Raw genomic sequence first — 25,548 nt, 5'->3', positions numbered from 1 at the left:
GGTTGGGCAGCTAGTATATAAAGCTACGATCCGCGGTTGTTCGTGGCGTAGCAAAGAGCGGTCATGGCTGTGAGCTTCAACCGAAGGTTTTGTCTCTGTTTCGTGTTGGTGTTGTCTTCCCTTTCGAGCTCCAAGTGCCGAGTTCTCGATCGAACACCGCTGCCCACTGCGTCTCTTGGGAGCTTGAATGCGAGGAGGTGGGGCGGCGGAGAGACGCCCGAGAGAGTTTATGAGCCAGAGAGGCTGATCCCCGGCGGACCAGACCCCAAGCATCATTAGTCCATGGATTCTATCTGTAAACCAAGTTGTCTTGGCAAGAAGTTGTGAACCTTTCTCTTCCGAAGAAGTAGAAATTTCTAATTGGAAATTTTATCTCGAGTATTGACGCAATGTTATATTTTATCAACTATTTTTACTTTCTCTATCTTTCAATTAAGAACTATTGACGCAATGTTATATTTTATCAACTATTTTTACTTTCTCTATCTTTCAATTAAGAACTAAGATAAGATTATATCTATTAATCCATTTTTAAATAGTGTTAAGGTATGTGATTTTTATCCTAGACAATTTAAACCCTTATAGTTTATTCGTATCTAAAATAATTTTTATATTTTTAAAAATATAGTATATAAGCCTCTCACGTGAGTTAACAAATATTATAATTTATTTACGTGGCATGCTGATCGATAATAAATTATTAATATAATGACATGTATAATTTAAGTTTAAAGATGCCCTCATGATTTACTGATATCTAAAATAATTTATATATTTTTAAAAATATAACATATAAGCTTCTCGTATCAAGTTATGTTAACAAACATCATAATTTGTTTACGTAGCATGCTAACTTACAATAAACCATTAATATAATGACATATGTAATTTAAGTTAAAAAAAATTGAGACCACTATCAATGGCATGAGGAGGCATCATTATGGAAGCAACCACTAGTAGTAGCATCGAGTCGTTGTTGCATAGCAGGGCATCGTACACGTGTAGTTTCTCTCGTGCCGATGACGAGCTCACGAGCTTTTGGTCTTGCCTCAAGTGGATGTGAGTCAACGAGTTCGACGTTATGTCACGGACTTAGCTGATTTTGCCTAAGTCGTGCGACATCCTTGCGTGTCCGTCCGCAAAGGTCAGCCTCCCCGAAGCCTCCCATGGTCCCTTAGGTCCCACAAAAGAGAGAACAGGACAGAGAAAAGGCCTCACTCGGGATCCACAAGCAAACATCTCCGAAAAACACTTTATAGACAATGCAAATTACAAACAGACTTTACAAGCTCTGAACAATTGCACAACAAAAGGTAAACTGGTCCATTACAGACCGAAAATCTCTCACACGTGTCCACATGACACAACCTTTATTTACAAGCCTAAAGCGGCCACCAACCTAACTAAAATGGGACTATTAAGCCTTCGACCGTCCCTCTACATGCTGTACAAAGCATGAACACACCAAAAGATACGGACATACATAAGCATTACATCAAACATCCTGTTTAGAAGTTTGTCCGTGACATTCTCCCCCACTTATTCCTTCGACATCCTCGTCGAAGCCTTTGTCGACATTGCAACTCCTCGCCTCTGCTGAGTCTTCAATCTTCTACTCCAGCTGCAATGCGTCTCTTGGCTCCCAGCTGCGCTCCGCTGCTGTTTTTGAGTAGTCAAACCTTTGATCCGCCCTGCTACTTCAACTCGCCAATGACTATGACTCTAGTGTGGGGTTGGCTGAGTTGTGTTGATCCCTGTTGGTTCCTGCGGATCCTCCAGATGAAGGAAAAGACCATCCTTACTGCGCCAGTCTCTCAAATGCCTCATGTTGTTTGAATTGGGTGGATGCTTGTTGGAGCTTTTAACGAGCATCGTCTCGTAAACTTCTGAAGATTTGGGTCCTTCCTCCACCAAATTTGCTCATTGACTCTTCTTTCACTTAGTTGTCACATCCAAGTAGGTTCGCATCACTTCCATTTTCGATTGACATTTCGTTGGGAAATGAAGCGGACAATATACTCTCAGTAACACTGATCACCATTGGTGAGGATTTAACAACTATTGTCTTCCATTATCTTCGAAGGGTCTTTGAACATATGCAGAGCTCCTCTGCTGGATAGATAAGAGAATTGGGGTACTCGGTTTCACCCATTCTCTTAAGAGTTGAGAAGGCAAAGGTTACTTGACTTCGCCCGCCTCCTTGAGGTTGTACTCCATGCATTGAGCTGGTTACTAGCCTTCGCCTGCTCTTTGCTCACACTTCTGAAGCACTTGAAGTGTTTGCACTCCTTGCGTTGAGTTAGCTACTGTGATTCACCTTCTCAATGCCATCGAACTTCTGGAATGCAGGAAGTTTTCACCCCAACTTGGAGTAATTCTCTAATAGATTTGGTCGCCTCTGGGATTGTACCGTCTTCTCCATCAACCCTGTCGCCTACTCCCCTGAGTAGCGAAGGTACAACACCGCGTACTGACTACTTCGTTCCTTGGTCGTGCACTCTTGCATGACCCGAAGTCCTTCACTTTCGGCTATCTTGATGAGAAACTCATTGACACCGGTCTTACGAAGTTCCTTGGCCTCTGCCCTTCAGTCTTGTCTCGGTACTTGGAGTTTGCCTTTGCATGCTCCACCTCCTCGGCCCCTTTCACGACCAAGCGCTCTCCCTCCATGAGAGCAAGGGATCAATGACTTTCACGGAAGTCCCGCCTCTGTGGTACCATGGCGCTGCCATGCCCATGGCCCTACTATCCGTTGCCTCGCATCTGCATCCCTTTTCTTCACAATCAGTAGATATGCCTCTGTGGTACTCCTCCGAGTCCACCTCCATTCTATCTGATGCTTGATTTTGGGTAGCTAAGTCCCTCTGGACTCGTCGTCACTTCCTCGCCCCTTTCGACCCCCTGCTTCAACACCTTTGTGTTCTCCAAGCAGCTCCCTTTGGTCGATGGAAAGACAGACTGCAACTCCCATGCACGGCCTCTGCCATCACGTTGTAGGATTTACACCGATTCTGTTCTCCTTAGCTTCCTTGGTAGCAACGTTCGCTTACTCGACCTTGTCCTCTGATTTATCGGGCTCCCTTAAGCGAATATGAGCTCTGGAGCAATCCAACTCTCTAGCTGTTTCGATCATACCACTGTATGATCAAGTCCCTCCCATGGGACTCACTGGTACTTGCATTCGAACTTTTCCCTTGGTAGAACACAGCCCCCATATGCTGATGACCAAGGCTTTCATCCGATGCAAAATTCGATGCATGCACGGAAGACCCGCCTCTGCGGTACCATGGCCTTCACTCCTTGAATCCATAGCCCTTCTTACCGTCGTGTTGTTCACCAAAGTGGAGCTTCCAGTAGCTCCCGATCATACCTCTGTATGATCTAGTCCCTCACGGAGCAAGGTTGTGTGAATCGCATTGCCACGAACTGTTCCTGCTAGTCATAGGTGCCCAGCAAGCCAATCACGTGAGTGATGGCACGTGTGACTTAATATAGAATCTTTTTGCTTATTATATTTTACCATATATCACTTTATATAAATGCATACAAATATTGTGATGTGCTTGGATTTATGCAATGGGAATCGGATCGTGATGAGATCACGATAGTGAGATCGATTCACCTTTAAACACATATCCTAAATAATCCCGGTCATAGGTTACTCGAGAGGGATATCGTGATAACCGGACAGACTGGTGTGTTGTATACCCGTCCATATGATGGATGCAGCTGGTCTCATAGCTGCTTGTGTAGGGACACTAGGGATACAGTACATGTGCTCATTGGAGAATGAGTTCATTACTTGATCCGCTTACGGAATGCTGGATGGTTGATGATGCCTTATTGTCAGACAGCGATTCCGTAGTCCTAGTGGTGTATCCGGTCCTTAGACTTGAGACACCAAGGATGTCCTGTATAAGTGCTCCACTCTTTGATACCAGACTTATAGGTTTGACTGTCCCAAATCTAGTACAGCTGATCATTAGGAGTGGTAGTCGACCTTACGAGGGCTATTGAGTGTCGATAGAGGATCATCCACTCTCGACGTCATGAGAAGAATATCTCATGTGTTCTTGCTCAGATAAATCCCTGGCCAGGGTCATTCGGGTTGAGAGAGAAAGAGTTCTCCGGGAGAATCCGATTAGAGCGAGACTCGAGAAGAAACCGTGTGGGTCTGACAACACCATGCTTGATATATGGTCTCTGGTATATTAGATGAATGAGGGACTATAGGTACACGGTAACTGAGGACAGACATGTCCAATGGATTGGATTCCCCTGTATCGTCTGGGGACTACGGCGTAGTGGCCTAGTACGTCCGTAGTCGATGAGTCGAGTGAATTATTACAGAGATAATAATTCACTGAGTTAGAAGGAGTTCTGACAGGTATGACTCATGGCCAGCTCGATATTGGGCCTAGAGGGTTACACACATATGGTAGGCATTGCGATGAATAGAGGTTCGGATATGAGATATCCGACGGAGCCCTTGTCTTATTGGATGCAGATCCAATACCCACTAGAGGAGGACCCATTAGGGTTTGATAGGGGACCTCTATAAATAGGAGGGATTCAGAGCCCCATGGGCAAGAGAGCTTTTGTTTACCTTTTCCTATTCTCCTCTCCATCTCCACCTCAGAGGAGCGTCGGAGTTTTTAAGGAGCGTCGTCGTAACCCTACTGTGTGGATCACCGTTAGAGAGGAGGACGCTTGACCTCCTTCACCCTCACCTAAGGATCTGCAAGGAAATAGGGATATACGATCTCCCTAGGTAACACAATCTACTCTATACACAGTTTCATGTTTTACGGATTTTTTCGTACCAATCTTCGCACGACGACGAACATCTCTTTGGGAATCGGGGATTTTGTTTTTCTTGTTCTTCCGCTGCACATATGATGTCGCCCCCAAGGATTTCCCAACAGTTCCACCACGATCCGCTGCACCATGTCGCCTCTTGGTGACATCTCTATTGCATTCTGATCCTTGTGGGATGAACTTGAATTGTGAACCCTTCATGTGTGGCCTCTACCAATACATCGTAGGGTCTCTTCCACCTTTGATTTTGTTCGCTCCTTTGGTAATCGACCTTCATCCACCCACTCTTGGGTCACACCAAGATGAAGCACCGCTCTAGGACAGTCCATCACTTAGTTGCTCCCAAAGTCTCCCGACTTCGTGGCAATTAGTGCATCATTGTCTGGATCCTGGGCCTCTACCCCTACCAGCACAATCTTCGCTGCGCACCGCCTCCTTTATAGAAACTTGAATGACAACACTGTGGCATATTCTTCAAGAGTATCCGCCTCTGCGTCCTCTTGCCCCGTGCTAAGGCCTTCTGAACCCAACTTCACCTCCGCAAATTGAGTCGCCTTAGTTCCTTCATCAAATGCTCCTCTGAGATAAAGTGCATGTGCCCAGAAGCTCCCTTCGTCTTTGGCACCATGCAAGATGAGTCCGCTCCATCAGAATGAATGACCCATGGAACAACATGATCCTGCTCTTGCCTCTACAAGAGTTCATGTCCTTGACCTCTGTCCAAGGAAAGCACTATGCCTCTGCTCCATGTTTCATCTTCTATGCTGGCTCCCTTCATGTGGCTTGGGTACTTCGCCAAGTTACACCCAAGTTGCTCCGCTCCTCGTTTTTGCATTGAGTTGATGGTGGCCCTCGCGCCCACCATTCCACGGGTCAGCCCTCCCTTGAGTCTGATCTCCATATCGACTCCAAGTGTGCATTCATTTGTGTTGCTTTAGGTCACTCCCCCACTTGATCTCGCAATGCATCCACCAATGCATTCTCTCAAGCGAGATCATGGGATGACTCCTCGCCGCTTGCTCAGTCCATTGAGCTTTGTGGAGTTGTTGTTTGTTGAGGTACTCCTCCTCAACTTGTGAGGTCCATCCCACGTGATTCTCCCTCTAGAGAGCCGGGATTTATCCCTCCTGGATAACTGTCCCATTGGAGCAACATCTCTCTTCGTTTCGGAGACCACCATCCCCTTGGACTACTCCGATCTGCTGAACAAACTGTGCATTGTTCTGCCTCCTACAAACACACTTGCTAGATTGCGACTCCACGTCAATACAACCCCCGCTGCACCCCTCAAGGCATAGCAACATGCTGAACTAGTTGCACCATTCAGCCTCCTACGGACGTATCCTTCACATGCTGAAGATAAAGTTTCAATGCTCCATGGCGCCGAGTTTCGATCGCCTTGGGATGGCCACGAACATTCCATCGTCCGCATATAAGCCCATGTATGAGTACCAAATTCTTCGAGCTAGCAATTCCCCTCACCTTTGTGAGCTTTGCATAACTCTTTTGGTCGTTGAGCAGCTCATTCCATCTTGCATGGTCTCATCCTTTACCAAGCGCCTCGCTTGCCTTAAGCACCATCAAGTATAGTTGTCAACGTTGAGCCGTAGCTCAAACTCAGCCATCCCAACCTTTGTGCGCTTCACATTCTTCCAAGCTTGTCTGTTCTCGTGGTGCCTCTTGCGCGAAGGGTTGGCCATTCCTCTAAATGCCAATCTCAAATGCCCGCTCCTCCGAGCGACTCCTTTTCCCTACATCTCCATGCCCGTTTTCCCCCAAACGGTCGCGCGTGTGCTGATTGCCCTCAACGCAGCCCCGCTAGGTCCCCCACGTTTGCATGCTAAGTGTTTCTATGAGTGCTTGTCTCGCTCTGATACTATCTGTCACGGACTTAGCTGATTTTGCCTAAGTCGTGTGGTACCCTTGCGTGTCCGTCCGCAAAGGTCAGCCTCCCCGAAGCCTCCCATTGTCTCTTAGGTCCCACAAAAGAGAGAACAAGACAGAGAAAAGGCCTCACTCGGGATCCACAAGCAAACATCTCCGAAAAATACTTTATAGACAATGCAAATTACAAACAGACTTTACAAGCTCTGAACAGTTGCACAACAAAGGGTAAAATGGTCCATTATAGACTGAAAATCTCTCACACGTGTCCACATGACACAACCTTTATTTACAAGCCTAAAGCAGCCACCAACCCAACTAAAATGAGACTATTAAGCCTTCGGCCATCCCTCTACATGCTGTACAAAGCATGAACACACCAAAAGACACGGACATACATAAGCATTACATCAAACATCCTGTTTAGAAGTTTGTCCATGACAGTTAGGCACAGAGTTATCTCTTGGTCTTTCTTCTTCTCTTAAGTGTCTTCGTCCCCACTACCTCCTACTTCATCCTCTTTGGCACCCTCACTAACCTCCCCATGATATGGTGAGATCTCCCTCACCTTCGGCTCCGGACTCTCCTATCCTTGCCTCTCCATCTTCGTCCATCACATTCTCTTCCTCGATAATATGGACCTTAATCATTTTTTAAAATTTAAATTATATATATCATTATATTAATAATTTATTATAAATCAACATGTCACGTAAACATACTCTAATGTCTATTAACTTAGACTTGACGAGAGAAGCGTATATACTATATTTTTGAAAATGTTAAGGTTATTTTAGATATGAGTAAATTATAAGGACATAAGTGATCCATGATCAAAACTATAAGGGCTAAAATAAACATTAATTCTTTTCTAAATTTAAATTATATATATCTTTATATTAATAATTTATTATGAATCAACATATTACGTAAGCATACTCCGATGTTTAAAAATGTAATGATTATTTTAGACAAAAATAAACTATAAGGGTTTAAGTTTTTTTATGATTAAGATAATAGGATTTTAAATGGATATTAATCGTTTTAAATAACACCGACTATGAAGAAGAAGGGAAGTCCGCATAAGCAAAATTTATATGGGATCCGAAGTAAAACAATAGATCCTATTTTTAATAATATCATACGAAAAATACCGCATAGGTAAAAAGTAATTGCAATGCCCTTTGGTTTCTTTTTGTTTTGTCGCGACGGAGAATAGAAGCGTGGAGCAGAAATGGCGGTGACGTCGAAGGGGAGGCGGGTTTCGTTCATCGCGATGACCTCGGAGATCATCCGCTCGCTCTCCTCCTCCTCTCCCCGGCCAGGAAGTTGTCACGGCCAGGCCACCGCCTCCTCGCCCTTGGTCGCAGCCCAAACATCCTCTTTTCGGTGCACTTATTCTTCACGCTTGTGGGGATATTGAGGTCGTGGCACCACCTCGACCCCCTTGTCCTCTGCCCCCACCTCGGTCGCCGCTCCCTCTCCTCCCCGGAACCATCAGATTCGACGGTGGCGATGTCGGCGGACGGCGGAGGAGGGGTGGAGGCGCTTGAGCAGTTCTGGCAGCAGCCGGACGGGATGGGATACGTTCCCTATCTCAACTTCAGCGAGTAGTACCTTGCGGAGGGCGTGGTCGCTGCGCGAGCCGGTCGCCGGAAGAAGTACCTCCTGGTGGTCGTCTCCAGCGGGCTCAACCAGCAGCGGAACCTGATCGTTGACGTGGTGGTAATCGCTCCCGTTCTCGGCGCGACGCTCGTCGTGCCTGTCCTCTAGGTCAACGTCATCCAGGGTGACGAAAGGTGCCATATTGCATCCTCTATGCGTAGCATCTTGACTGGCTCCTTGCTTGGGCAGTGAGTTCTCTGATGTGTTCAACCTGGAACACTTCAAGAGTGTTCTCGCTGACGACGTTAAGGTGGTGTCCTTGCTGCCCTCGACTCATAATATTATGACAATGCCGGTGCAGGAGAAGCAAACGCCTCTTCATGTCTCCCCTGCTTGGATTCGATCAAGATAGCGAGTGAGTCCTCGTCTTCTCCTACCACAAATGTCCTCAGCCCGCAAAACAATTCTTCTCTCGATCCGTTCTTCATCAAATGACGAAATGGAATCCTTTACCCTTGATCCATTGTTTCTCCTTGTTGATTGTCGGTGCAGCTTAACAGAGAAGGTGTTTTGCTCCTGAGAGGCCTGGTCACTAGGCTTTATCTCCAAAAGCTTCGGTGCAAGGTAACCACTGCCTCCTCTCCATCTTAGTTGACCTGCCTTCTCTCGATTGGAAACCAGAATCGACTCGTGTGTCCCAAAACTTACTAGGTTGTGTTCCATGCACTGAGTTTCTCCGCTCCAATCCGAGAACTGGGCAACAAGCTCACCATGAGGATGAGAAGCAAAGGTGGGTGCGAACTGGTTGCCTTCTTGGTCTCAGCCCCGAGCACGACGAGATCGTTCGAGCGGAGAGGAAGCTCAAGTCGGAGCTCCTCACCGGAGGTTGAACATGGCTTGCCACGACCGCAAGCTCGCCGGGCTTTGCCTGTTGAACGCCGCAGAAGTCACCAGGCACGCTCACAACCTCTGCCCGTTCTCTATTTCAACTTGTAACGGTGAAAAGTTCGGCGGGCGAGACGCGCTACCACACTTGATGAGAGTTCCCTAACATGTACATCAAAGAGAACCTGACAATGCCGGGTGAACTAAAATCGTTCGCCGGTAGTTCTTCCCTCCTTCAGCCATCGACGACTCGGTCTACGAGCAGAGCTATGTGTCCATGGCTTCGCATGGCCGAAACATGGGCACCTAGTGTGGGGCCAGAGGGCGTACGGATTTAGTTGGTTTTGCCTAGGTCGTGTGGTATCATTGCGTGTCAGTCCATAAATGTTTGTATCTCCAAAACCTCTTATGGTCCTTTAGGACCTACAAAAGAGAAAATGGGTCAGAGAAAACATCTCACTTTGGATCCACAAGCAAACATTTATTAAAACACTTCATAGTCAATGCAAATTACAAACACATTTTAGAAACTCTAAATGGTTGTAGGTCAAAATGGTCCACTACAAACCAAATATTTCTCACAAGTGTCCACATGACACAACCTTTATTTACAAGCCTTCGATCATCCCAACTAAAATGGGGCTGTTAAGCCTTTGATCATCCCTTTACATGTTGTGTAAAGCATGAACAAGCCAAGAGACACAGACATACATAAGCATTACATCAAACATCATGTTTAGAATTTTGTCCGTGACATTCTCCCCCAGTTATTTATTTGACGTCTTCATCGGAGCCTTTGCCGACACTACAACTCCTCGTCTTTAATGAGTCTTCAATCTTCTGCTCAAGCTGCAATGTGCCTCTTGTCTCCTAGCTACTCTCTGCTACTGTTGTTGAGTAGTCGAACTTTTGATCCGTCACGTTGCTTCAACTCGCCAATGACTCTGACTCTAGTATGGGGTTGGCTGAGTTGTGCTGATCCCTGTTGGTTCTTTCGGATCATTTAGATGAAGGAAAAGACAATTCTTACTATGCGCCTGTCTCCCAAATGTCTCATACTGCTTGAACTGGGTAGATGTGCTAGTCATATGCGTTTGACAAGTCAATCACGTGAGTGAAGACACGTGTGACTTGACACGCAGTCTTTTTACTTCTTATTATATTTTGGCATTTATCACTTTATATTGACTATATATATATATATATATATATATATATATATATATATATATATATATATATATATATATATATATATATATATATATATATATATATATATATATATATATATATATATATATATATATATATATATATATATATATATATATATATATATAGTGATGTCCTTGGATTTGTGTAATGGAAATCGGATAGTGATGAGATCACAATAATGAGACCGATTCACATTTAAACATAGATCCTAAATAATCCCGGTCATAGGTTGCTCGAGAGAGACATCGAGATAACTGGACATATTAGTGTGTTGTATACCCGTCTATATGATGGATACAGCTGGTCTCATAGCTGCTCATGTGGGGACACTAAGGATACAATACAGGTGCTCATTGGAGAATGAGTTCACTGATTGATTCGATTACGGAATACTAGATGGTTGATGATGCCTTATTGTCAAACAATGATTCTATAGTCCTAGTGGTGTATATGGTCCTTGGACTTGAGACACTAAGGATATCCTGTATGAGTGTTCTATTTTTTGATACCAGACTTATAGGTTTGAATATCCCAGATCTAGTATAGACGGTCATCGGGAGTGGCAGTCAACCTTACGATGGCTATTGAGTGTCGATAGAGGATCATCCACTCTCGGTGTCACGAGAGGAATATCCTATGTGTTCTTGCTCAAACAAATCCTTGGCCAGGGTCATTTGAATTGAGAGAGAAAGAGTTCTCCGGGAGAATCTGATTAGAGCAAGAGTCGAGTAGAAACCGTATGAGTCTGACAGCACCATGCCCGGTGTACGATCTCTATGAGAAGCGTCGTCGCAGTCCTACTGTGTGGATCACCGCTAGAGAGGATGACACTTGACCTCCTTCACCCTCTCCCTGTAAGAATTCAGGGATATATAATCTCCCTAGGTAACACAATCTGATCTATATGCAGTTTTAAGTTTCGCGGATTTTTGCGCACCAATACCTAATATAGGAGGATCCATTAGAGTTAAGTTGACAGGGGACCTCTATAAATAAGAGAGATTCAGTGATTCATAAGCTAGAGTCTTTGCTTGCCTCTCCTATTCTCCTCTCCCCTCTCCACCTCAGAGTAGGCCTAGAGTTTTGAGGAGCGTCATCGCAGCCCTGCTGTATAGATCACCGCTAGAGAAGAGGGCGCTTGACCTCCTTTACCCTCTCCTAGAGATCTGCAATGATTCAAGGATATACGATCTCCCAAGGTAACATAATTTACTCTATACAAAGTTTTTAAGTTTCACGAATTTTGTGCACCAATCTTCACACAATGACGAAAAAATCTTTGGAAAATTGGGGGTTTTGTTTTCTGTTCTTCCACTGTATATGTGATGTCGCCCCCAAGATTTCCCAATAGAGTAAGCGAACGTTGCTACCAAGGAAGCTAAGAAGAACATAATCGATGTGAACCCTGCAACATGATGGTAGAGACTATGCATGGGAGTTGCAGTCTGTCTTTCCATTGACCAAGGGGAACTGCTTGGAGAACACAGAGGTGTTGAAGCAGGGGGTCGAAAGGGTGAGGATGTGACGACGAGTACATAGAGACTTAGCTACCCAAAATCAAGCATCGGTTAGAATGAAGATGGACTTGGAGGAGTGTCACAGTACCATAGAGACAGATCTACCGATCGTGAAGAAAGATATGCAAATGTGAGGCGACATATAATAAGGCCATGGGCATGATAGTGCCACGGTACCTCAGAGGCAGGACTTCCGTGAAGTCATTGATTCCTTGCTCTTATGGAGGGAGAGGGCTTGATCATGAAAGAGACCGAGAAGATGGAGCATGCGGAGGCAAATTCTAAGTACCAAGACAAGGCTGAAGGGCAAAGGCCAAGGAAATTCGTAAGACCAGTGTCAATAAGTTTCTTATCAAAATAACCGAAGGTGAAGGACTTCAGGCCGTGCAAAAGTGCACAACCAAGGAAAGAAGTAAGCACATTGTCACGGACTTAACTAGTTTTGCCTAAGTTGTGCGGCACCCTTGCGTGTCCGTTCGCAAAGGTCAGCCTCCCCGAAACCTCCCATTATCCCTTAGGACATACAAAAGAGAAAACAAGTTACAGAAAGCGTCTCACTCGGGATCCACGAGCAAACATTTCTGAAAACACTTCATATAGCCAATGCAAATTACAAACACACTTTACAAGCTCTGAATGGTTGTAAAAAAAGAGTCAAAATGGTCAACTACAGACTGGATATCTCTCACAAATGTTCACATAACACAACCTTTATTTATAAGCCTAAAACGACCATTAAACCTAACTAAAATGGGGTTGTTAAGCCTTCGACCGTCCCTTTATATGCTCTACAAAGTATGAACAAACCAAGAAACACAGACATATATAAACATTACATAAAACATCAGAATTTTGTCCATGATAGTATGCTAGGCATAGGAAGTTCATCACATCGGACAAGCGATAAATGCTCCGCCACTTCATGAATGCCTCCTCGTCGCAATCGGAAGTCAATCGGATTACCTTTTTTACCCATCAAACCGATAAAAATTAGTCATTAAAAAGTTTTATTTAGGTAAAATAAAAAAAATAAAGATATTAAAATTATCTTTTTTACTTATTGATTTGACATCAATCCAACACATATTATGTTATTTTTGATAGCAACAATAATTTTAGAAAAAAATAAAACGATTGTTTCACTTCTCATAAAAATTATAATGTTAAAAGGGTCCAAATGCATAGGATAATATATAATTAAAATGATAATATGTAATTAACCCCAGATATAGAATACTAAAAGCACATACTATGAATTTTTATATTTCCATCCTTATCCTCGCCCATCAAATGTCTTTCGGTAACAGCTTAGCTTAAACGGAATCCACGTCTTAGATATGGTCCAAGGTGTTACCTTGCCCCTTCCTGCTCCGTCTCATTCTGGGGGTATTTAGCCACAAGAAACGTGTAGCGAGCACATCTTAACGGACGTTACAGTGGGCTCCCACCGTCGAGGTTTACTGGTCTCCGCCTCGTCGCCCTCGCTGCGCTCCATAAGCTGCCCGTCGTCGCAAGATAGCAACCGACCTTGTCGTTTCCTTCCCTTTCCTAGGCGACCAAGAAAAGAGGAGACGGTTGCGACCCTGTCCCTAACCCTTCCCTCGGTCTCTGTTTCGATGGCGTCGGGTGAATCCTCCGGCCGGGCCGCCGCTTGGGACTCCAGCTCGTTCGATTTCGGATCCGATGATGTTCTCTGCCCCTACGGTGACTATGCAGCCCAGGACCCCTCGATCGGGAAGCGATCAGACCTTGCCGGGACGGTATTCTCCTTTCTTGATCTTGTTTCCTCCGTTGATTTGTTGATGCCACGTATTGATGTCCAAACTTGTCGGATTGGTTCGCCAATTTGGTCAGTATTGGAAACAGGACGAGAGTTTTGATGCTTAGAATGGGCATCGTGTCCCATTTTCTCTTGTAACATGGGACGCTTACTTGCGAACGCCAACCGGAGATGTAATGCAATTGATTGTTCATAGTAAGGGAGAATTAGGGTTTTCGTTATTATTGCTAATGCTTGTGATCTCTTCTGGTTTGGTTTCAGTTTGATGGTTTGGTTGGGATTGTCTTTACATAGATAGACATTGGTATCACGCTATAATGTGACTACTTTGATATGTTTCCAACCTTGGATGGTTTTCATCGTGTTATGCTCAATTGGTAATAAAGAATAGCCACCTATTGTTGGATCCGGATGGTAACATGCAGATGTGTTGCACCTTCTGTAAGAATGTTCGCTTTCTCAAAAGTTGAGGCATATGATAAACTCATTGTATCCTTTCGCACTTGTAAATGTAAGCCCTGAAGTGTGATTTGTCCTTTATATACATTATAGAATTTGTTAATGTTGTGGTAATCTATGTCTATCGAAAGTCACTTATCGTTATTTTGTTGAATTTACTAGAAAATCTATAACAAGCCCATTAATTATTCATTTGAAAGAACTAGGATTTTAGTCCATGGACCATCACATTTTTATTGCTCTCCTTGAGAAATAACTAAGATGGCCCTAATGTAATGTAAACAAGGTAATGCATCGTATCTCAAATTGTTTCTATTACTTGATCTTCATAAAGCAGGATATCCAAGAATGCAGAATGGGGAGATCATTGGTCAGTGCTTATGAGAAAGAAGATTGTTCCAAGTATAGTGTAACATCTTCTGTCAAGAAATGCATGAAAAAATATGCTGATTCTCTACTTCGATCGCTTGAGGCTATAAGTGGCCGTTTGTCACAGCTGGAGATACATTTCCACAAACTTGAACAGTCACTTTGTGAACTTCGAGGTGATTTCATTCAGGATCAGAGTGACAAGGATCTGAACTTCAAGTCTCTTGAGAAACATCTCCAAGAAGTAAGTTTAATGCTGATATCACATAAGTGTTTGTGTTTATATAATTTGTTTTCGCGACTCAATTAAAGGAAGATGCTTCATGATAGTACTTTCTGTCCGCTTAGAGTGGCTTGACTTGGGTTCTGCAGATAATCTCTTTTATGGTTATAATAGCAGTAATAGTGATGGCTGGTTATTATTGATTTTATTAAATTAGATGGTTATTTTTTCTTGGTATCCAGACATTATGGCATAGGCTGATTCAGAAAGAACTCCAGATCGAATGACTGGTTCTTTGTCCCTTTAAGGTTTTGGTCGGATTTAATTGTTTGACATAACCTACGCTTTAATTTTCCGCTGAGTTCAACGCAATTTGTGCTTGTGTTTCAAACTTGCTATCCTTCTATATTAAATGGTCAATGTTATCACTTTATGTGCCGGATGATTAACATTTCCTAGCATCCTCTGAGTGGAATAGTTTGAGAGTATAACTTGTAGCTGTAGATTGGTTGTCCAAGTAAACATATAATATCAGGTTGTAATCAAGGAGATGTATCAGAAAATAAATGGCATCCAATCAAATTTATAAGGTAATTGAAACGTCAATGGCTGTTTAGTAGTAACGATAACCATGCTATATAAATTGTCTGATACTTTTTAATAGTCCACTGGATCTTTTGCATATGAAGTGAAACAGAAGATCATCAACGTTGTAGGATGCTTGGAATGTTGATAAGTAGATTTATGTGGTGTCTGAAGAACCACTATCCATTAATATGTGTTTTTAGTTTATGAATTATTTTTCTGATCTTTAGAAAGCCTAGAAAATAGATGGCTTTTGCACATACGAACTTCTTAAATAATATACATGCATGGTGGATATGATCAGTAAAGGAGAAAGTTGATGATCACTCGAAATTGGCACAGAGCTTTTTTGACAGATAGGATTATAAATGGGTAGCCATATTCGTACACATGTAGAGGATGTTTCAACCAACCGATAAAGGTTTATGATGGCAATCATAAATGCTTTGGGTGATGCTTGCCTATGGTCAATGCGGCACCGAAGATGGTCTTTTAGTGGATAAGTTAATGGCCATGCATGTATACCTCTTTATATTTTTTATATCTATTCAAATTTCTTGGTGTATATTTCTTTTCTTCATGTTATGTTATGGCTAAGAAAGGCACAAAATCTGGCTTGCATGTAAAATTAACTTAGTTGTTTACCTTGAAACTGATAAAGAGTTCGATTTCAAACCATGTGTAAGCAATGATATCATCATGGTACCGACCAGTCATATAAGGTTCATTTTACAATCTACAGATACCTTAAGTTGGAGAGTCTTTTTAAATTATATTTGATACCGTCATACATTTTTTTTTTTTTCTGTTTTTTGGTCTTTGTTGATATCTATTATACAATAATCGCCTTGCACTCTCCACATCAGGTCCACAGGTCTGTTCAAATTATGAGAGACAAGCAAGAGCTCGCTGAAACTCACAAGGAACTGGCCAAGCTTCAAATGGTGCAGAAAGAATCCGTAGAAAAGAAGGAAGAAGTTGTTGCACGATCTGTTTCGGAGCCCAAAAAGCTGGACGATATGCCAGACGTTGCAAACCAGCAGCTGGCCCTTGCCCTACCTCGACCTGCTACTTCGCCACCGATACTTCCGACTGGAACTTCTCAGTCAATCCAACCATACAAAGAACTTCCTATGCAGCATCAACCGCCTATCTCTTTTAATATCCAACTGGATCAAATCATAATGAGTCAAGCAGCAAGATACTATCATCATCATCAAACTTTGCCACAGAGCCAACCTGTGCAGGCAAGACCTCAGCTTCAGGATGGCCCAGTCCAGGCACCACCACGGCAACCGCTGATAGCCAACCTGAATCGACCTCCATCATTTTCTCAGGACCAGCAGCAATTACCTTCACAGCCTGCCCAGCACTTGGCGCAACAGGTGGCCCAGCCTCAACAACCCGCTTCACAGACCCAACCATCATATCCTCCATACCCACCTCAACCTGTTCCTGGAACATTTCCTGACACCAGCGTGCCTACGCAGGTCCCACAACCTAATGTGACAGCGATCCGCCCTGAAGTTTTGCCATTCGGTGATGGACGAACAGGAAGCTTAGGATCACAGCCACCCCTACACAATATGCAGCAACCGATGCTGTCTCCAGTCAGCCAGAGCTCTTTTGGATCACAGCTCAGTTACATGGGAGGTTGCAAGACGCATCCGCCTCCACCTTACAATTTACAGGGTTACAATGCTGCCTCTAGTTATCCACCAAACAACAACCTTCCAGTTGCCAGGAACCAGCAAATACCTCCGAGCAATAGTGCAGCTCTCCCCTATGACTCGAGACTGACGCGCAATCACTCCTACGGAGAGATGATTGAGAAAGCTGTTGGTATGGGATATGATAGGAATCAGATCATAGGTGTTGTTCAGAGGATGGTCGAGAGCGGTCAGCCTATGGATTTTAATTCGCTGCTCGATAGATTGAATGGACAAGCCGCTGCAGCACCTGCACGAGCATGGTGAGACAAACTCACGCTGTGAGTTGCCGACGTTGGCTTTTCATTTGTATCAGATCCTGAGATTGCATGGTGTTCGTAGATAAAAATTGCTACCCATGTGACAAACAGGATCCTTCTGGTAACATTGTTGTCAGGTGAAAGCTCATTACGAGACCACGACGTATCAGACGTCATGGCCGACGAGTACTGTGGAAAACTCGGAATTATATTCTCTCGGTCGCCGCATTTCTCGTGTAGCACAAGTAGATTAGCTTTCTTTTAATAGATTGGTATATCATGCAATGATCGGCAGTGATCGTTGTGGTCAATATTGTGGATGGTGGGTTCAAAAAGTACGGTTGTTTTCCTATCCCACTTTGGAGCATAAATGGCAGTGTCCCTAGGAAATGCCTCAGATGTCTCAGTTTCGTTAGACAGCTGAGTTACTCTTTAACACATCCGGCTCGAATCATCCTCCCACATAGATGCATCGAGACACCTCACCGAGAAACAGTAGTTTCGATTTGCCAATCTGTTTCTTTCCCCCCTTTTTTTTTCGAGCATTTATCCTCCCTTTCAGTCTTAATATAGGATCTAGTGTTGAAATTCTCAAATAATGTGCATCAAATGATGTCGCCTAAACAACTTAATAATTGTTTATTATGTGTTCATATATATATATATATATATATATATATATATATATATATATATATATATGATATTTTAGGATATTTTGTTTTATCAATTTGATAAAAAAAAAACCCTTCGCCCTTTACCAATTGTGTTTGTCATCACCGCTCGTCAAACCTCCTCCCCCTTCTCTCTCTTTCCCCTTCTCTTCCCCCTCTTCTTCCTCGTTGCTTCTATGCAACATCGCTCGCGAGCGATTGCCTTGTCCCCCTCTTCAATCGCTCAGTTGGTCATCCTCCGCACCACCCTGTTGACGAGCCCCCATCCCCATCACATCCAAGCGCTGCTCTCCTTCAACAACGGGTCCCACCTTTCACTCGTTGAACCTCCTCCTCTCCTGTTGGCTCTGCGTAGCATCGCCCGTAGGCGACTACCTTGTTACCCACCTTTGTTGCCTGTAGATGACAACCTTGTTCCCCTCCCTTGGCTAAGGCCGTAGCCATAGCAATCGCCTCGTTCCCCTCTCTCTTACGTCACCCAACTAGTCATCCTCCACGCCACCACCCACCACCTTACAAATGAGCCCCTATCTCAGCCACATTTAGGTGCTCCTCTTCTTTGGCCATGGGTCGCACCCCTCCATTGCTGCCATCCTTGGCTCTACCCATCACTAGCGCCCTTTGTTGCCTACTGTCGCTCTACCCACCTCCGCTTTATCCACGCTGCAAAAGCAACATATATATGTATATATTCTTATTCCCATATAGGATCAACTTTAACCAAGGTTAAGAAGATTAAATTCTTGAATTTAATAGTGCTTAGCAATGGTTACCATTGATGCAATGTCCATGAGAAGGAAGCCTACGACTCAATCTACGATTACTATTTGAGCTCCAACTACTGGTGATGAAACAACAGAAGCTTGGAAAAGAATTTCAAACCATAATCTATCACAACTTTTTTTTTTTTTCCATAATGCAGATCATTTTTTCCATAATGCAGATCGACGAAAATGCAAGTAATCGAGAGAGAGCTCTCCATACCAAAAATATCACAGACCTAAACAAACAGGAAGAAAGTCAACCAAGCACGTATCAACCATGACAGAACACAATGCAGAATACTAAAATGAAGTTAAGAAAAAGTTTGAGCAAACCACGTCTTCACGTTAACACATACATGTGTAATTCAAACGTTGACATAAACACATCATGAAATCTATGGTATATCAAATGAAGTTGAAAAAGTCATGCAAACCACGTCTTCACATTGGCTTGGCAAATCCATTTTCCGACATATGAGAGGAGGAATAATAAAACCTTTTACAAACTTAAAATTATTGAAACATATATATCAGCTAACAAACCAGAGTGACACAAGCAAATTTATAATATTAGCAGAACATGTCATGACATTTCCCCTTTCCTATGTGCACCTAGCGGATCCTAGAAAAGGTAGGTCCCATAAAGCTTCAACAAATCAAGGGAGCATGAACGAGGATAATATATCAAGTGTCTTTGTCTATGCATCTGGCTGAATCCACCTGATATATCACCATCATACATCCTCATTGCCAGCTGACTTAAAGACAATATATCAGTACATCTCTTCATTTGGCAACGTATTGAATAAGAAAAAAAATTAAGATGGGAAATTCTACCGAAATATGAACAGAAAACATGTTTTTGGCCTAGTCTTCCAGTTACAATAATGTCATTTTTTCCTCTGATTTTGATAGCATCTCAATCTTTTACAAAAAGCTAGTCAAATACATAGTGGCACACACGACCGACATGCTAGAACAAACAAGTCAAGACCAGCCAGTGGTAAATAAATAGTAATAAATTGTATTTAGGGGAGAAGGTTTCTTGGTTCCACTAATTGTGTCAAGGAAAAGAGAGCAAAAACTGGTGAAACACAAAAAGGTCCTGAAATATTTGTGCATAAACAATAAACAATTTTGAAGGTTTATAAAGAATTTATATCACATACAATGTGATATAAAAAGGCAAAAGAGAAAAAAGATGTGTTCTTGCATCAAAAATTAAAAAAGAAGAACAGCATATGTAAAAACAATTGTGTTTAAAACAAGTACGAACTTATAGGACAACCAAGAATGATTTCTATCGACACATTAGGGTAGCTTACTGTTGGTGATAACTAGAGTTGTTTCCAACGCAAACTATCTGACCTAAAACAAACTACAGGATGGACCTCAAAAGGGAAAGGACTTCACTGTAATGCAATTTTTAATGTTCTAAACCTAGTCCCACACAAATAACCATACTATTTTCACACATGTAGATAAACTAAAAAAAAAATGCCAAGAGCAACTTCATAAAAACAGAGGGCCTCCAACAACTAATTACACAATTACTTAAGCTACTCCTAGTACATTCACCACAATTAGTTAAGCTACTTCCACTGCCACTTCGAGAAGCACATCGATTCAACAAACATAAAACAAGACAAATTCCAATATATAGTCTCTCTTTCCTTCATTAGGATTAGTTTATGCTTTCTACATTGGAAGAAAAATGAGGATTACAAGTTGAAGGCTTATAGGTTAAAGCAGAAGGTACACAAGTGAATGTGCTGTTCAGTGACAGAGAGAACAAGGTAGAATAGAAAAATGCAGCAGGCCTTAACGCAGAGCTTTGGAGTAATTTGCATTTTGTGCAAGTCACAGAGCAGGGCATAATTCCAGGAATTATGTTTGGCAGGAGGTAAAGAGGGAGACGATTAGAATAAAGGATTGCGCAATAATAAACAAATGGAGATGCATTACTTCTTGCCCTAACCTAGTAGCAATCGTCCACATCTCTGCATGTCTAAATGGGCACTTGAAGGAAAATTGTTGATATCTGTCCATTGCCTCTTCTTGGTTCACTCGAGGCTTCCAAGAACACAGCATCAGATTCCTCTGACACTGTAGCTAATATTTATATGTCTCTTGTCTTCCTATAATATGCTGTCTAAAATGATTGATGAGTCAAGAACTCAATAACCATCCAACCCTCATCTGACCATTGGCATACATAAAATGATTGATGTCTAGGAGAATCTGAAACTACGTAACATGATTTAATTGGACATACAGTAAGCCACCATAGCAACCACCTCAAGGGCAAGAAATATAATCGATTTAAACAGCAGCACACGATCCACTCAATAAAATGCTCAAAGAAGCAAGAAGCGGAGGACGATACCTTGGGACAGCCACCCGTATCCCCCGAGCGAAACATTGAGGATCGAGGTCATCAGAGCCGAGGCCGTCGCATCGGCATGAGCGACTCCACGCAGAAGCTCGCCTCCACGGGAGACCTCAAACGAAGAAACCGTTAGAGGAATCCGAGCAAGAAGAGATCCAGGATCCAAGCCCATGTGGATGAAACGCTAACCGGTTTCTTATTGATATAGGTGATACCTGAGGAAACGAGCGGCGGCAGCGGGCCTCGGTTTAGGGAGGCAGAGAAGCGGAGGGCAGGCGCGAGGCCGCAACGGCTTGGGCGGCGCCCCACCCTGGAGCGACGGCGACCGGAGGACGGACCTAGCGGCGACAGCGAACACGGCGAGAGGAAGAGACGGGAAAAGGCCGGCAGCGGGGGTTTTACGGACCACAAAAACCCTAAAAGTAGGAGCAAAATTTGTTATGCGAGTAACTGCCAGAGATTTAAATAATAATAATAATAATAATAATAATATTATTATTATTATTATTATTATTTATTTGTTGATTGCTAACCCACAGCGATATTAATATTTGTTTGAATTCATCCCTATGTTTTTATCCGTATTGTCCGGATTAATTGTTTTAAGTTAGGTAAAACAATTGTGGGATCCGTGGGACGCTTGTTTGAACCAAGATGATACATGCATTACTTGTTTTGATAATCTTATATAAAATTATAAGATATTTTTAAAATTTAAATATATTATATTAACATCTTAAAATTCTAATACTATCATGGGTGATATTAATATTTAAATATTTTTTTATATGATATCTAATTATAAAATATTATTTTATATTTAAAATATGCATTGAATTTTCAATGCAAACACACCCAAATAAAAACAGGGAGAGAAAGAGACGGTGTTACCCTCAGCCGGATTGGCCATTTTGCTTGGGTACCGTCACCTCCTCTTTCGCAAAACGACAGATTTCCCATTTCATCATTGATCGGATAAGAGAACGATGCAGGTTGATCTGTCTAAGTCTATCCTTCTGATAACGTATTCCCGTGTATATCCATTGCAATTCTACATCTTCCTGACATAGTCGTCGTTTACGTTTCCAACACGACATGACGTGAACGTGTCCGGAGAAATCATTTTAGTGATCAAAGTAGGTGATCGGTGGCTACATGCTATCCAAAATTATTTCCCCGTCCTTCCGGCTGGCGTGTGGACCGCAGCTGCTTACATGCCAAGTTGACGATCGAGTAATGATGGAAGATATCCAATCATGTCTTTGACTTCAAAACAAACAGGATGACATAGAAAACTGTTCCATTCATCATCCATCTTCTAACGTGACTGCAAAGCTGCCATCTTTTAACGTCAAGATTTAATGTGAGTTTCTGGATATAGACTTCACCGGTGAAGATCCCGAGGAAAACGAATAGTGAAAGCCTCAAAACATTCGTGACGAGACAAACACGAATGTAAGATACTGAAATGTGATTGCAGCCACCGTCACGGAAAGGCGACTGCCGGTCGCGTTCACTCACCTTTGTATCATTTCGTTGGTTGTGAAATATAATAGTTTCAATGATGGCATACTTTGAATGCTCGACTGTAGTCTGACCGACGACAGCAATCATTCTTCTGACGCGAGTGAAAGAGAGAGGGAGAGTTTATTTATCTGTCAATAACAAAGGAAATGATATTGATATAGAGGAGGTATTCCACAGGCAGCTCGATATCTCTCCCACCGCATCAGACATGGGAATCAAGTTCATCTCTCCTTTGATCCTTCTCTCCCTCAGCTTTGCCTTCCACTGCTCTCTTGCAACACATCCTTCTACCTTGGAAAGAGGTTCTTCTCTCTCCGTAGAGCAGCACGAGGAGGACGTTCTTACCTCACCGGACCGCGCCTTCTCTTGTGGCTTCCGCAAGGTAGGCACCAACGCCTACTGCTTCTCCATCTGGTTCACCAACTCCGAGGAGGACGCCGTCGTCTGGACCGCGAACCGCGACGCCCCCGTGAATGGCCGCGGCTCCAGGGTTTCTCTGCGTCGAGACGGCAAACTAGCCCTCACCGACGTCGACGGATCCACTGTGTGGGACACCAACACCAGCTACGCCGGAGTTTCGACTGCCGAACTCCTCGACACCGGCAACCTTGTCTTGAAGGACCGCGATGGTCATGTCCTTTGGCAAAGCTTCGATTCACCTACCGACACTTTGGTTCCTTGGCAGCCTCTGACCAAAGGAAAGCGGCTTGTATCACCGATTGCCAAGGGCGCTCGCAGATCGGGCTATTATACCCTCTACTTCGACAACGATAACGTCCTCAGGCTCATGTATGATGGACCGGAGATCTCCAGCATCTACTGGCCAAACCCGGACAGCACTTTGTACCAAAACGGAAGATCAAACTATAACAGCACGAGAATCGCATTTCTCGATGAGAAAGGGCACTTCCACTCAAGCGACGGGTTCAAAGCCCTAGCCTCCGATTTAGGTGTTGGCATCAGAAGGCGGCTGACCATGGATTACGATGGTAACCTCAGACTCTACAGCTTGAATGAGTCGACCGGGACGTGGTCGATCACCTGGGAAGCTCTGTCGCAGATCTGCAACGTGCATGGGCTATGCGGTAGGAACGGGATTTGCGAGTATTATCCGGGCATCCGGTGTTCATGTCCTCCGGGCTACGAGATGAGCGATCCCGCCGATTGGAACAGTGGCTGCAAGCCAAAGTTCAACCTCAGTTGCAGCAACCACACTCAGCAGCAGCTCCACTTCATCGAGCTCCAGGAGACGGACTACTATGGATTCGACATGAGCACCTACTCCACAATGATCTCGTTTGAAGCCTGCCGAAACGCTTGCATCCAGAGTTGCGACTGCCGGGCTTTTGGCTACCGACTGACGGGCAATGGGTTGTGTTTCCCGAAGAGTTCGCTGTTCAATGGCTACAAGTCTCCGAATTTTCCAGGTAGTATCTTTCTCAAAGTGCCTATAAGCATAGTGTCCTCCTCGAGCTCCAATCAATCTGCGGTCACCTGCAATTCCGATGGTTCCACTGTCACAACGAGCTCTTCGCTTAGGTACGGGAACAACAGAAGCAACACCAAGTGGGTCTACCTCTACGGATTTGCTGCATCACTGGGAGCAGCAGAGTTTCTCTTCATCTTCGCAGGCTGGTGGTGCATTTTCCGGGGCCGAGATACAACCAAGTCAGTGGAGGAAGGTTACCGGATGATAAGCCGTCAGTTCAGGAGGTTCACGTACCGCGACCTCCGGGAGGCGACCGGCAAATTCAAGGAGGAACTCGGCAGGGGAAGCTCAGGTGCGGTATACAGGGGAGTATTGGATGACAAGAGGGTGTTGGCGGTGAAGAAGCTGACGGACGTGATGGAGGGAGAAGAAGAATTCTGGGCCGAGGTAAGCGTGATCGGAAGAATCAACCACATGAATCTGGTCAGGATGTGGGGTTTCTGCTCCGAAGGCCAGCACAGGCTGCTGGTGTACGAGTACGTGGAGAATCAATCGCTGGACAAGTACCTGTTCGGCCGCGCCGACAGCGGCAGCTCGCTGGGATGGAACCAAAGGTTCAAGATCGCACTGGGGACGGCCAGAGGCCTCGCGTACCTCCACCATGAATGCTTGGAGTGGGTCATCCACTGCGACGTGAAGCCCGAAAACATCCTCCTGGACCGCGACTTCGAACCCAAGATCGCCGATTTCGGCCTGGCCAAGCTGTCGAAGCGGGACGGCCCGGGCTTCAACATCTCGCGGATGCGAGGAACGAAGGGGTATATGGCGCCCGAATGGGCGCTGAGCTTTCCGATCACCGCCAAGGTCGACGTGTACAGCTACGGCGTCGTGCTTCTGGAGATACTGAAGGGGAGCCGGGTTTCGGACTGGGTGGAAGCGGACGGAACAGAGAAGAGCCTGAGGTCGCTGGTGGCCGAGCTGAAGGAGCAACTGGGCGGCAGCGACGAGTCATGGGTGAGAGATGTAGTGGATCACAGGTTGCGTGGGCAGTTCAATCATGAGCAGGCGACGGCCATGGTGAAGATTGCAGTGTCCTGCTTGGAGGAAGACCGCAGCAGAAGGTTGACCATGAATGAAATCGTCAAATTGCTGATAGCTTGTGGGGAGAAAGATGCTGATCGTATTTAAAGTATAACTTTAGAAAAAAATTAAATTATTATATTTTTTTCGTATCTTTTAAATAAATTAATTGATTAGAAATATTTTTTTTTCTTTTATTTGATTTTATCTTTGATTAGTAATATCTTATTACTATTATTTGAGAAAGAGTTGCAATTGTATGTAATCTTTTTTTGTTTTTGTTTTTTGTTTTTTGTTTTTTGTTTTTTTCACACATCCAGCATGGTGATCCATATTAATGTTTTTGTTTCTTTATTCAAAGAAAATGATGCAA

The 25,548-nt window shown here is 43.9% G+C and overlaps 2 protein-coding genes, 1 long non-coding RNA gene and 1 pseudogene across 4 annotated transcripts; 3 read left to right on the top strand and 1 right to left on the bottom strand.

Annotated features, from left to right (window-relative positions):
- Window positions 1-63: 63 nt before the first annotated feature.
- LOC135636346 (O-fucosyltransferase 20-like) lies at window positions 64-9,502 on the top strand (annotated as a pseudogene).
- Window positions 9,503-13,349: 3,847 nt separating this feature from the next.
- On the top strand, window positions 13,350-17,709 carry LOC135583841 (uncharacterized). Of its 2 annotated transcripts, none has more exons than XM_065147065.1 (3): window positions 13,350-13,687; window positions 14,501-14,779; window positions 16,210-17,709. In XM_065147065.1, the coding sequence occupies exons 1-3, from the start codon at window positions 13,544-13,546 to the stop codon at window positions 17,317-17,319; spliced, it is 1,533 nt and encodes a 510-aa protein (XP_065003137.1). In that variant the 5' UTR covers window positions 13,350-13,543; the 3' UTR covers window positions 17,320-17,709. The 2 variants fall into 2 exon arrangements, with proteins under 2 accessions (XP_065003137.1, XP_065003138.1); XM_065147066.1 differs by having other exon boundaries at window positions 13,351-13,687; window positions 14,504-14,779.
- Window positions 17,710-19,225: 1,516 nt separating this feature from the next.
- LOC103981487 (uncharacterized) lies at window positions 19,226-21,493 on the bottom strand. Its single transcript, XR_010495771.1, has 3 exons — window positions 21,355-21,493; window positions 21,137-21,251; window positions 19,226-19,504 (listed from the first exon to the last, which is right to left on the bottom strand). It is a non-coding gene; the product is annotated as an uncharacterized LOC103981487 (long non-coding RNA).
- A 1,210-nt stretch (window positions 21,494-22,703) lies between these two features.
- Window positions 22,704-25,314, top strand: LOC103981486 (putative receptor protein kinase ZmPK1). The gene has a single exon (XM_009398230.3). The coding sequence runs from the start codon at window positions 22,875-22,877 to the stop codon at window positions 25,281-25,283; it is 2,409 nt and encodes an 802-aa protein (XP_009396505.2). The 5' UTR covers window positions 22,704-22,874; the 3' UTR covers window positions 25,284-25,314.
- The last annotated feature ends 234 nt before the right edge of the window (window positions 25,315-25,548 follow it).

The sequence above is a fragment of the Musa acuminata genome, chromosome BXJ3-4 (assembly GCF_036884655.1).
Source record: "Musa acuminata AAA Group cultivar baxijiao chromosome BXJ3-4, Cavendish_Baxijiao_AAA, whole genome shotgun sequence".
In the NCBI taxonomy this organism is placed as follows: Eukaryota; Viridiplantae; Streptophyta; class Magnoliopsida; order Zingiberales; family Musaceae; genus Musa; species Musa acuminata.
Note: the sequence above shows the minus strand (reverse complement) of the source record. Positions and strands in the feature narration are given on the sequence as shown.

Coding starts and splice junctions, on each gene's coding strand:
- LOC135583841 (XM_065147065.1), top strand. CDS start 13,544: ATGGCGTCGGGTGAATCCTCCGGCCGGGCCGCCGCTTGGGACTCCAGC. Junction 13,688..14,500: donor GATCAGACCTTGCCGGGACG/GTATTCTCCTTT, acceptor ATCTTCATAAAG/CAGGATATCCAAGAATGCAG. Junction 14,780..16,209: donor TTGAGAAACATCTCCAAGAA/GTAAGTTTAATG, acceptor TCTCCACATCAG/GTCCACAGGTCTGTTCAAAT.
- LOC103981486 (XM_009398230.3), top strand. CDS start 22,875: ATGGGAATCAAGTTCATCTCTCCTTTGATCCTTCTCTCCCTCAGCTTT.